The sequence below is a fragment of the Cynoglossus semilaevis genome, chromosome 3 (assembly GCF_000523025.1).
Source record: "Cynoglossus semilaevis isolate Cse_v1.0 chromosome 3, Cse_v1.0, whole genome shotgun sequence".
NCBI lineage: Eukaryota > Metazoa > Chordata > Actinopteri > Pleuronectiformes > Cynoglossidae > Cynoglossus > Cynoglossus semilaevis.
The window spans coordinates 189943-202883 of NC_024309.1; the positions used below are offsets into that span (position 1 = coordinate 189943).

At 41.4% G+C, this 12941-nt stretch overlaps 2 protein-coding genes across 2 annotated transcripts in view; one reads left to right on the plus strand and one right to left on the minus strand.

Annotated features, from left to right (window-relative positions):
* LOC103376836 (putative ferric-chelate reductase 1) overlaps window positions 1-6542 on the minus strand; it is an 18556-nt gene extending 12014 nt beyond the window's left edge. Inside the window, exons 1-4 of the mRNA XM_025054665.1 lie at window positions 5678-6542; window positions 4159-4295; window positions 3638-3735; window positions 3473-3545 (exon numbers count right to left, since the gene is read on the minus strand). Of these exons, the coding sequence (XP_024910433.1) occupies window positions 3473-3545; window positions 3638-3735; window positions 4159-4295; window positions 5678-5897 (528 nt within the window). The 5' untranslated portion in view covers window positions 5898-6542. The remainder of the gene's footprint in view (window positions 1-3472; window positions 3546-3637; window positions 3736-4158; window positions 4296-5677) is intronic.
* Window positions 6543-9869: 3327 nt separating this feature from the next.
* LOC103376831 (tripartite motif-containing protein 16-like) lies at window positions 9870-12388 on the plus strand. Its single transcript, XM_008307361.3, has one exon. It carries the CDS (start codon window positions 10041-10043, stop codon window positions 11703-11705), a length of 1665 nt encoding a protein of 554 aa, XP_008305583.1. The 5' UTR covers window positions 9870-10040; the 3' UTR covers window positions 11706-12388.
* The last annotated feature ends 553 nt before the right edge of the window (window positions 12389-12941 follow it).

Genomic DNA, 12941 nt, shown 5'->3' on the forward strand with positions numbered 1-12941 from the left:
GGAGCAGGCGTACAGTTGAGGACCCGACGAAGCCCCTGCATCCTACTTCAACGGGGCCCATGATGGTTTTCCAGCCAGCTTCTCTGCATTTTGCTGCCAAGTCTGCGTACTTTGCACATTTCCGCTCGTTGGCAGCCTTCATGACTTCCTCCCATGGGACGGTAAGCTCCACCATCTGAATGGTCCTGCGTGGGTCTGACTACATGATCAGAGGGGAATTGGAGCTGCCTCCCCAGGTTGACCCTCATCGACCACTTGGTGCCTGGTGAGAGTACCGTTGGTGTTACTCTCTGGCAAGGAAGGTTGGTGTTCTCTCTGGCCTTTGCAAACCATATCAGAGGTCTTGCTGAGGTGGAAGGTCTGTTGTTGACCTCCTGTCTGCATGACTCCGCCACCTCTGCCAGCTTCCTTAACACCAGGTCATGACGCGACCTGCATGTAGCGGCCTTGGGACAATGCGGTCTTACAGCCTGATAGGATATGCTGGAGGCTTGCATTGCCAGTGCTGCACAGGGCACAGGACTCTTCTGCACCAAACCACAGGTGGAGATTTCTGGGACAAGGCAGGGTATTGTAGGACGGCCTGATCAGGAAGCTGAGCCTGGCAAGGGGGATCTTCCACATATCAGTCCATGCCAGGGGCCTGTCTATAACACCTTCCCATGACATCCAGCTTCCCTGTTGGCTTTGAGCCACCGCTTTGATTTTAAGGCGTTCCAGCTCGGTCCTTGTCACCTCTGCCACCACCATGGCTTTCTGCTCTTCTTTCGCCGCCTTTGACCAGAAGAGGGTGGTCTTGCCCCATCCAAGGCCTGCTCGGCCCTCCTGCACACTTCTGACTACCTCACAGTGTTTCAGTCTGCTGATCGCCCTGTCCACCAATTCCTGCGCTTTCCACTTTCTCCCTGTTCGTACTTGGGGGGCAGCTGCTCTCACCAGTTGATCAGTGGAATCCCTCAGCTCCAGCACCATCTGGGCCTTCTCTTGTTTGTAGCCCAGACCTATGGGTCGCAGTGGCAGCTGCAGTGCATTTCTGCCAAAGAGGCCTACATCTGATAGGCATCTCAGCAGTCCCAGTCACTTCCTAATGAACGAGTTTGCCAGCCTATCCATCTTGTCCACCACAGACGAAGAGACTTCGCTCATCTTCAGGCCACATCACCCTTGGGTACAGCATGAACTTTTAACTCCATGCCGTGTACTTGCCGGGGAGCTGGCTCTGATTGATCCTGGCTAGGCCATCTGCCAGATGCTTCCTCACTGTTTCCCCCATTTTCAGAGTTCTGCAGCATAGGTTTGACCAAGGCTGCGGATGGGTTGGCTTGCCAGCAGTGGGATCTCTTCACCACCTACAACAAATGTGGTATTATCGCTTCTAACTCCTTTCCTCAGGGAGAAGCTGCGCGATTTGGCAGGTTTGATCTTCATCCTTGCCCACCCCACGAGCTCGTCAATCCTCTTCAGCAGTCTTGTTGTACATGCTGCTGTCTGGAGGATGGTGGTGATGTCGTCCATATAGCCTCTCTGTGGGGGTAGCCTTTGCCCTGATGGAAGCTTTACTCCTGCGACCATCGTCCTTGCTCCTATTAGGACGATCTCGAAAGCTGCAACAAAAAGACTGGGAGAGATCAAGCATCCCATGGCTATACCTACGTCCAGCTGCTGCCATCCTGTAGTGTAGTCCTGGTGGGTGCACTACATCTTGAGGTCCTCAAAGTACTTGGCTACTAAGGTTCTGATGGGGCCAGGGATATAGAAGAAGTCCAGGGCATAGTTGATGAGTTGATGGGGGACGGATCCGTATGCGTTGGCAAGGTCCAGCTATACCACATGCAGGTCACCTTTTTCGCCTTTGTTCCACAAACCCTGGGAATCCTGGTACACCTGCTTTCTGGCAGCTGGTGTCAATGTACCTTCAATGTGCCCTTTGCCACTCTGAGGGGATAACATGGTTCTTCCAGGCCACCTTCATGAGGTTCCACAGAAGTTTCTGGGCAATATTTGTACAGTTTGTAAGGTATCCCATTGGGGCCTGGGGCTGAGGCTGCTCTTGCTTTCCGGACTACTTCTGCGACCTCAGTGAGCTTGGGGAGAGCAGCATCAAATGGGGAAGATGGGGGGGCTGGGCGATGAACATAACCAGGAGATCCCAGCGGAGTTGATCTTGCTGGGTCGCTGTATTGCTCCCTGAAGTGATCCTCTAGCTCCGATTTTGTGATCCCCAGCTTCCAGCTTCTATTACCCTCTAGAAGCTGTCTTGCGTGCTTGAAGGGGTTTTTGAAGAAGTTACTCCTCTCCTTTTCCTTCTGCCTTCTGCATTTGCGGATCTGTCTGCCCTCCACAGACTGGCAAGGTTCTTCTTCACCTCCTCCCACAGTGGTTTCAGGCCCTCCTTCTCCTCTTTGCCTGCTTTCCTCCACTGCTTTTGGAGCTGACGCCGCCCTTCACCAACTCCTCGATCTCCCTCTCCCTTCTGGTGGTTTTATAGCCATTACTCCAAACCTGGCTTTACACTCCTCGTAGAGGAAGACTCCAAAGCAGTTTAGCTTGGTCTCTATTTGGCCACGTAGCGAGTACTCTAAGATGTTAACCAGGTCTTTATCCAGCTGCTGCCACACTGCCACCTCGTTGGCTTTGGGCCATTTGACTGGATGCCGGCAGCCTGGTTCTTTCCTCTCTGTCCTCTGTCTTAGTTCCTGGTTATGAGGGTTTTGTTGTGTTCTGAGGTTCGTTGGGGTTCTGGGGGTGTTCTCCTCGGTGCCACTCTCAGACGAATAGGTATCCGCCAGGGATCCTTCTGTGTCCTCCATTTGCCTTCCTTCAGCAGCGTTGGAACCCTCAGTGCTGTGGTTAGCGACCTGGCTTTGGGCTCCTATTGTCTGACTTGCAGATGCAGTGCAATGTTGCTGCTGGTCACTCACTCCGCACTTCGTTTTTCCCTGGTGAATCCTTAGGCCCCTGAAAGTTGTCAGCTTCTCCCAGCCACACCTGCATTTTCGCATTACCTTGTCATCATTGCCTGTGTCCGTTCCAGTCGTTACCGAAAAATCCGTCCGGGTTGGTCCTTCTTCCATCCCGCCTCTCGGAGGGCCATCGGGTTGTTTGATATTCTAAATAAAATGCTATCCCTAAATCTTTCGTGAGGGGCACATTATGTTGTTTAGAGTAGACTCAGATACTTAGACTGAACAGCAGATGGAAGTAAAGAGTTTGACTTAATGGGATCCTGTTGTTCATGCAATGCCATATTTTAAAGTGAAATTCTATATTTTTATGTTATGAATGTACTGGTTCCAGCCCACTTGACATCTAATTTAAAATGAGTTTGACACCCCTGATCCTCAAAATACGTAAGTAGGTATTCAGGTAAGTGGATGGATGGATGGATGGATGGATGGATAGATACTATTAAACGTAATTTTAAAGATCCTGTAAAATATCTTCTCAAAATATCTGATCACATTAGCATTACTGTCTTAAGTGGCTTTAGCATGGAACTTGTCACATTGATCCAGAACTTCTTGTAATTTTGCACAAAGGATGCCCTGCAGAGACAGAGACAGATTTACTGTAGTCTTACCAGTGTATAGCCCATGAGCACTTTGGAAAACAAGTCAGAATGTTTGATTGGACTTACTGAAAGTGGACAGGGTCAGTATGTGCCAATCCTTCTGACTTCCAGGACACTTGAATAAAGGTTTTATTGATATTAGAAGTGTGGGACACAGCTGTGTTCTGAAAACACACACAAACACATAGAGAGAGTTCAGATTATGCAGAAAACAATGCACTTAAAATAATACATTAATACATTAGGGAGTGGGGGGTGGAGGTATGGTGGACCACACCTACTGCCTGTGATGCCCATGTCTGAGAGTATGGATAATGGGATACAGTGATTGATCATGTTAAATGCTGTTGACAAGTCGATCATTAATTATAATTCATTTTATATTTCAAGAAAAACAGAATGGAATTTGTTTAAAACATATAGCTTCTAAACCACTGTATTGTTTTGTTGAATATTGACTGAAGCTTCAGCTTTAAACTCAATTACAAAATTAATTATAATTACTATTAATAGGTTTAGAAAATATAAAAGTGCATGCATGCAGGGCATGCAGGGAAAAATGGCAACAAAAAAAACAAAAAACTTACAAGTCTTTGATGGCAGCTGAGCAGCTGTGCAGCCTCTGTTTTCAGACCAAAGGAGCCCACTGTGAATGGTTTCCCTACCTCTCTGGCTTGCAATATGAAACCAATGAATGGTGTGGATCCTACAGCCCGCAAGTAAACTATGATGAAAAAAAAAAACATTTATTTATTGTACTGAAGAAAGTTTCAAATTAACTATCAGGACTTAAATGGACTTTACACTAAACTGTAAACAGAGAACACATACAAACGCCATATACAACAAATTGTTGTTGAAATGTGTGCGCAGGAACCAAATGCAGCTTTCCAGACACACAGGGGATCAGGTTCAATTATTTTATTTGTAATCAAAAATTCAACTCAGGCAGAAGGCAAAAACAAAACAAGGCTAGAAAGGAAGGCTGAGCAGGGCAGACAAGAAACAGAACAGAACTCTGTCAATGGAGCATGGGAAAAAAGAACACACAAATCAGACTGAACGGGTAATGAACTCACAAAGAGGGCTGTAATTTACAGATGAGAATCATAACAGAGGTATACGAAAGCACTAAACCAGGCGTCGACAAATTTTTTGACTTGCGGGCCACAATGGGTCTTAAAATTTGACAGGGGGGCCAGGTCAGCAGATAAATGGAGTGTTGGTATGCACTAAAACAAATGGCAAAGATGAAGTCAGTAAGTGCTTTTAGCCTTTTCTATGCCATCTTTTGGGAAAAGCAGGCAGGAATATCATAAAAATAGAAATTAATAACTTGGAATTACTTGGATAAGACAACTTTGGTGGGCCAGATTAAAAAGCCAAACGGGCTGCATCCGGCCCCCGGGCCGTAGTTTGCCCCTGCTTGCTCTAAACCATAGACAGAAACACAGACCTGTCTAACACACAAACAATTAGTCAGACCGGATGAAGTGAGGGAGAGAAATATTTCAAGACAGGTGTGATGAGTGGGACTAGAGAGACAAGCAGAGCACAGAAACAGGTCACACTTATAACCCGGGGAGCGACAAAGAGAAGGGCTGAGGCAGAGAAGGGCAGAGAGAAGTCTGAGAGGCAGAAAGAACGGCAGAGAGACAGTTAATGGCATAGAAACAGATACAGAGTAGGACAGAGTGGGAGACAGACATGACAAGTCCCTAAACTGGTGACCTTTTTGCTGTGAGAAACAATTATTAAGTAGTATGTACAATATGACAGGTACATTTTAAAAAGTGAGTGGGAGAATGATAAATAAAAAGACATATTTCATTTTTTGATTAACATTAGAGTAATTGGATTAGAAATAAAGAACAGATTTTTTTCTAAAATAAAACTCGGGAATTATTTACTCTTAATAGAGGATTTTGATAGTTGGCATATCATACTCTTTCAAAGACTGACTTTCCACTTTTAAGGCTGTTTAACCAAACGAAAGGACATCACTAAATGTTAATATGTAAGAGATTGTCGTCCATTTTTAACAAAAACAGTTTAATTTAGACCATCTGAAATCAATAATAAGTACTAGATCACCAGGTTCCTTACCTGTTACTTCTTCGCCAGAGGTGTATGTGTCACGATCTGTGGTGACTGTAAAAGGTGCTAGACTTGTTTCCGGACTCCAGCCAGAGTGGTGAGGCTTCAAGTCGTCACAGCTCTCCTCGACACTACCTGAGGAGTAGCAAAAGACTCTTGCAACAATATGGACCAGCAGGAACAGAAAAATATCCATTGCTGTAACCGTCGCCACTGAACTGAAAAACATGTAACCAGGCACCCTGCTCAGCCCTTGGGAGCTCAGGTGGTTTCTGTCAGTGTAAAAACAAGACAAAGGAGGAGTGATTCAAGAAATAATAGAAGGAGGCGACATTTGTTCCCAGCCCACACCATAAACAGGGGTCCGTTTCTTGGCTCACGAAACTCCCGAGTTCTCCCGAGAGAAAAACTGAACAGGAAACGGCTTGGCAACAAATAGCTGATAGAGTGAAATGTTCTGTCTAACTGTGTAAAATGATTAATATACTGTATATCTCTGTGATTTCTCTCGCACCTCTGTGTGCGCACAGCTGACCATTGTAAATTTGAATCAAGGTGTAACTCAACTAAGTTAAAAAGGACATGGCAGCAAATTAAGACCAAATACTAAAATATAATACAAACAGGGAGGTGTAACTTCTGCACAACACACTGGGAGGTTCTGCTGGTTCTGCTTAATGTCACTCAGAGCAGTGATCCTCAACTTACATTATTTCCGTTTTATTCATTATCTTTTTCCAAACAATGTTTTATTTTAAAAGAATGACCAGATTCTCTCCGCCGCACCTGTCTATGACACACACTTGATAGATGTCAATATGCTTGCGTCAGTTACATGTCTTACCTACATCCTCTTACTTCTTTTCTTTCTTTTTTTTTTACTTTATATCAGGGGTGTCAAACTCATTTTCACCGGGGACCACATCAGCAATACAGTTCCCCTTGAAGGGCTGGCTGGAAGACTGATGTAAATTTGCTTAATTTTTACCAATTTACTTTATTTTATTATAATTATTATATATATTATTTTTTTATAAAGAAAGATTGATATGTTCTTTAATCATATTTATTTATTCCTCTCTCCTTTTCTTGTTATTTTTTTGGCAAATATCATTGAGGATTTTAACTTTAAATATTCCCATTTGGATATCATTTTTAATTTTCAAGATTAGAGTTTTAATAGCGTTATCAAGTGAGAATTAAATTTCCAAAAACCCTTTAATGTATTGTCTTTTAGTCTTAGATTTATAGTGCAATAATCATGTTAAGGACAATTAGAGATTGTTGTCTTTGTGACATATTGTGACATTAAGTTTGAAACAAGCCAGTAACCATTACGTGATCTATTTTGCCCTTTGGGTTTGTGCCAGGTAAATCGTCTGACATGTTTGTTCAGTGTTGTCAATTTCCAAAACACAGGCAACCCAATCACCATCTTTATCTACGTTGTTATACAGAATCTTAACAGGATATCTATTGAAACAGATGGCAGCAACTGCTGAACTGTTTGTTCCATCACTTGTTGTCCAAGATTTTATCTCCCCATTGTTGTGACCAAAACTTAACATCAGACTCATCAGAATGAGTTTCCTGGAGAAAAATGCATTTTGCTTGTTGCCCCTTGCAGAACAAAAAAAAATGCTTTACGCCTAACTGAATACAAAACACATACTTGGTTTATGAAGAGGATTAAGGAGGTGCAGTATAAATATGTTTAAGTATAGCCAGTCCATACCTTTAGTTTGCCCTCTATAAACCCAAATGGGCCCCAGTAGCCCACAGCCTTGCCTTCCTCTCGAGCCTGGTTAATTTTGGGCCACAATGCCTGTCTGGACTTCCCGTCCAATTGGGTTAGGTCTTCAGCAAAGCGGATCCCTTCTTTTCTGCACACAGGAGAAGCCTTCGTTCATTTCCATATTTCATCTCTCATATTCCGCATACATAATGATAATTTGTCTCTCTGTTCTCTGTTCTCTGTTCTTGAGTCTCTGTGGTTGATGTTGTCCCACTCTGGACAACATCAACCACTTCATCCATCTTTGTCTTCAGGTCAGGAGCAATACTACCAAGAATCTTCATCACATCTCTGATGTTTTTTTAATTTACTTTCTACTTTTTGCCTTAAATGCGAAGGCAGCATCTCTTTTTATGCCTTTCTTGATTCAATAAATGACCTTTAATATACTAATTTTCTTTTGTGAGTAATTCAACTTGATTTTCCAAGTGTTTTATTTTTGTTTTACATTCCTCCAGCTCCTCAGAGATACACTGTACTGCTTTAGCAATGGTAGCTAACATGGAGCCGTGCAATCCATTCACTTTTCTACGCATTTAACAAGATTCTTCACTGTAAAAAAAAAAATCCATTCACTTTTCTACGCATTTAACTAGATTCTTCACTGTAAAAAAAAAATGCAGCCGTCGTTGCCGAAAAAGTGCCGTAAAATTACAATAAAACACTTTCTTCATTTACAGTAAAAAAAATGTATGTATTTCAGTATTTTACTGTAAATGATAAAGTTCTAATATTTTAAAATTACATTGTTTTAATTTAAAATTTACATGGGAATATTTTTATTTTAGCAGTACAATGCCGGCAGCCGTGGTTAATTTACGGCTTGATAATGTTGACTTTACGGTTAAAAAGTGTGCTTGATTCCTTATTTTTCTGTACAATTAACGGTATAAATTGTAAGCTACATTATTCTGTAAAATATACCACAGATTCTTGCGAATATTAAGGTCCAAACAGAAATTTCCCTAAAAATTACAGTAAATGTGTGATACTGAAAATGTAGGATGTGCATTTTAATCGTTATGCAGTGCAGCCCTACCTTTTTTCTGTAAACTTCAAACACAGCAGATGAATTAATCTTGTTAAATTAGTTAATGTTCCAAAAATCACAACATTCACCGTAGTACTTTCCGATACAAACTCTTTATTTGAAGTCCAAACTTTTACAACTTTGCCGGCACAATAAACCGCAGTAAAAACGTAAAAACACTCTACTTACAAACTGTAACAGTTTGAAAAAGCCAGTGATTATTTTCTTCTTTTTACCCTCAACTTTGGTGCCTCTGTAGATGAAAAGAAATTCCTTCATGAGAGAGAGAGAGAAAGGGTTAGAACTAAATTAGTTTTGTTTCTTTTTAAAATGATTGCAGTGAGGAAAATGAGTGGACAGATTTAATAGGTACACACCCTTAACAACAAAATATCTGCAGTGTATATCATATCAAACGTACCTTTTATTACATCATCCCTCAACATCATTGGTAGGTCCACTCATGGTCGGCAAGGTCTGAGATCAGTGTCAAGACTCTGGGACTGACCAATAACACATTTTTACTCTTCTTCCAGGATTTAGGTAGTGTATGTTGAAGCAGTAGTAACTGCCAAACATCAGGCAGATGGCAGATGTGAAGAAAGTGATGTTGACAACCTCTCGGTCAATGCTCAACATAAATGTCTCAGCACTGTTAGATTTCAGTGGTTTTCACATTTGGTTGGGTCTGCTTAACGTCAGCCGTCTGCAATGTAGCACCACCCCAAGAGTACACCCCCAACTTTTTCTTAGGAGAAATCTTCTACTCGTGTGCTGATAACCGGAACACTGATATTGAGGTAAGTAATGGGTATTGATTATTGGAGATATTAATTATTATTATAATATTATTAGATATTAAAACTTGTATTTATAATTATTAATTTTAATTTGAGTGACCGGTAACGGATAAGCGGATGAAAATGGATGGATGGATGGATTTGAGTGACCTAAGATCAAAGATCTCCAAATCATCCCCTCCAGGTGAGGCTATACCCTAGAATCCTTGAGAGACAAAACCTCTGCTCCATGCAGACTCTTGTAGATTATTTCCAATTTGGTTGATAGCCTGCTTAATTGGAGCAATCTTAGGGAATCCGCCCAAGGCCTTAGTAGGCTTTGAATTTTTTTCATTTTCATTGGCAGTGGGACCCAAAAAACAAAAGGGCAAACTATTCTCAACATTTGTTGACAAATAAACCATAGTTAGACTTGTGATGGCAAAGACTAAAAGGCTAAATAAATGATGACTTTATGTAAGTTTGAGAATCACTTGCTAATTGACTGCTACTGTCCACAAGTACCAACTCTCATAAAATAACTGACCACCTGTATCGTGTAGATATTTTCCTTTTAATCCTTTTAATACCTTTAGACATGGAATGCCTTTTATCTTATGCATTCGAAACGGAACAGTCCATTGTCAAGCAGCAAAACCAGCCCAAGTAAATCAGTAGTTGAAATAGATTATAGTGATGAAAGTGAAATTACTAGGACACAGACATTTGGTAGAGTAACAGCAAGTGCTACTAATACAGGATCAAAATATGGCACCGAAAAGAGTTCAGCTAGAACAAAAAACAATATGTTGTTCAATCTGCCTGGATGTTATAAAGGATCCGGTGACCACACACTGTGGACATAGTTATTGTATGAATTGTATCAATACCCACTGGGATGGAGAAGATGCGAAGAGAGCATACAGCTGCCCTCAGTGCAGACAGACTTCCTCACAGAGGCCTGTTTTGATGAAAAACACCTTGTTAGCTGTTTTAGTTGAGGACTTGAAGGACTCAGGACTGCAAGCTGCACCTGCTGATCACTGCTATGCTGGAGCAGAAGATGTCGCATGTGATGTTTGTACAGGGAGAAAACTAAAAGCTCATAAATCCTGTTTGGTTTGTTTGGCATCCTATTGTGAGGAACACCTTAATCCACATAATGAATCGCCTCCGTTTAAAAAACACAAGCTGGTGGACCCCTTCAGACAGCTCCAGGAGAACATCTGCTCTCAACATGATGAGGTGATGAAGATGTTTTGCCGCACTGATCAGCAGTGTATCTGCTACCTCTGCCCTGTCAATCAACATAAAGGCCATGACACAGTCTCAGCTGCAGCTGAGAGGATGGAAAAGCAGCAAGACCTGGAGCTAAATCGCAACAGAATCCGACAGAAACTACATGACAGAGAGAAAGATGTAAAGATGCTTGATCAGGAGGAGAAAACTGTCAGCTGTTCTTCTGATAAAGCAGTGGAGGACAGTGAGGTGATCTTTGCTGAACTGATTAATTTCCTGGAGAAGAGATGCTCCGATGTACAGCAACAAATCAGATCCTATCAGAAAACTGAAATGCTCCGAGTGAAAGAGCTACAGGCACAACTGCAGCAGGAGATCATTGAGCTGAAAAGAAAAGATGCCGAACTGTTGAAGCTCTCATACATAGAGGATGACAATCACTTTCTCCGCACATGCTCATCAATGTCACCTACACAATTATCCAACACCAACATTCATCGTGTGACGTATTTTGAGGATGTTACAGCAGCAGTGTCACAGGTCAAAGGTCAAATTCTAAACATTCTAAATGAGACATGGACCAACATACTACTAACAGCAAGTCCAGTACAACATCGAGAGCCCAAGACCAGAGATGAATTTTTACAATACTCGCAGGAAATCACAATGGACCCAAACACAGCGAATTCGCATCTGTTGTTATCTGAAGGAAACAGAAAAGTAACTGCGATGAGAGAAGATCGGTCCTATTGTAATCACCCTGACAGATTCATTGATTGGTGGCAGGTTTGCAGTGTGGAGAGTCTCACTGGACGTTCTTACTGGGAGGTGGATTGGAGAGGAAATGGACTTTTTGTAGCAGTCACATACAGAAACGTTGGCAAAGGAAGGGATCATTGTGAATTTGGATTTGGACTAAATGAAAGATCTTGGGCTTTAAGTTGTTCTCCTGATGGTTACAATTTTTACCACAACAATGTTATTACAAAAGGTTTAGATGGTTTGCCCCGCTCAAAAATAGGAGTTTACATGGATCGTCAAGAGGGCATATTGTCTTTCTATAGTGTTTCTGACACAATGACACTCCTACACAAAGTCTGTACGACATTCACACACCCTCTCCATGTTGGAGTTAGGTTTGACCGTTACTATCCAGGAACTACAGCTGAGTTTTGTAAACTCAAAGAGCAATAAATCGAGTATGTGACAAAAAAAACCCCCAAAACAAACAAACAAAAAAACTTTAGACAAGACAGAGATAAACAAAACTGAAGAAAACAGATGAAACAGAGTCACTTCATTTCTGACATAACTGAAGTTAGAGTGCAAAAATGTGCACACTTAACTTTTTGAACTTTTTTTAATGGTTTAATGGTAATTAATTAATTAGTCATCGTCACGGGAGTCACGGCACAACATATAAACACAAAAACTCGGGGAGAAATCTCTAGCAGATCCAGAGTCAGTGTTGCAGACTAATGGGAGAGAGGACATTGTCATGGCTATTGTCATGACCCTAATTCATGTGTACTGAAATTGTTTACTAATTTCATAAACATCTGTTTGTTTATGTCAACAGTAGATGGTTGTGTTGTTGTATAGAGATTAACTGGACACAATTACAAAGGCAAGATACTTACAAGTTGAAAATAACGGATGGAAAAGACCCATACGAAGTCAACAAAGCTGAGTGGAAGCGAGCGGACACTGAAAATTAGCCAGACAATGTATATAATGCGGTATTTAATAACACAATAATACAGCTTGTTAATGTAAAAATCACAGTAGCATGTACGGATGTATGTCTTTTGTGAACATCATTAGAATAACAGTGTACATGGAGAATTTACGTTTGCATTGTGTGCATTTGTCATGTATGCAAAGTACATTTTGATTATTTTAATATTAACATATATTTAATATATGATATTTTAATTTTATTGACCTTGAACATATGAATTAAATACAAGTAATTACGTGAAATAACGTGTTTAGTACAGACTTTGTAATACCTTTTTGCTTTGAGCTGTGTTGAAATTAGCTCTGCTAATACATAAAAGGCATAGCATCCTTCTTTCTGTCGAAATATCCTCCGTCAGCTTCCCTTGGGGACAGATATCTTTATGTCAAAAAACGTCATCTTGCGATGTCCATTCCCAGATCGGTTGGTAGAACCCCACACAACACAGGTATTTACCATTATAGTTATTTTATGTATTTAATATCTAGCTATACTCTCTTTTGCCACACAAGATGGTGGACTACGGAACTATGGGTAGTAGCGTGACATCATAGAAAAACTATATATCTTCTAGAAGCACACGAGTAAACTGTGGAGTTTCCCAAGCTTAATTGCTTTGTCCAGATTTCCTTTGTGAAATAGCACAAAACATAATATCAACTTCCATACACTTCTATATTTATACACCC

Coding starts and splice junctions, on each gene's coding strand:
- LOC103376831 (XM_008307361.3), top strand. CDS start 10,041: ATGGCACCGAAAAGAGTTCAGCTAGAACAAAAAACAATATGTTGTTCA.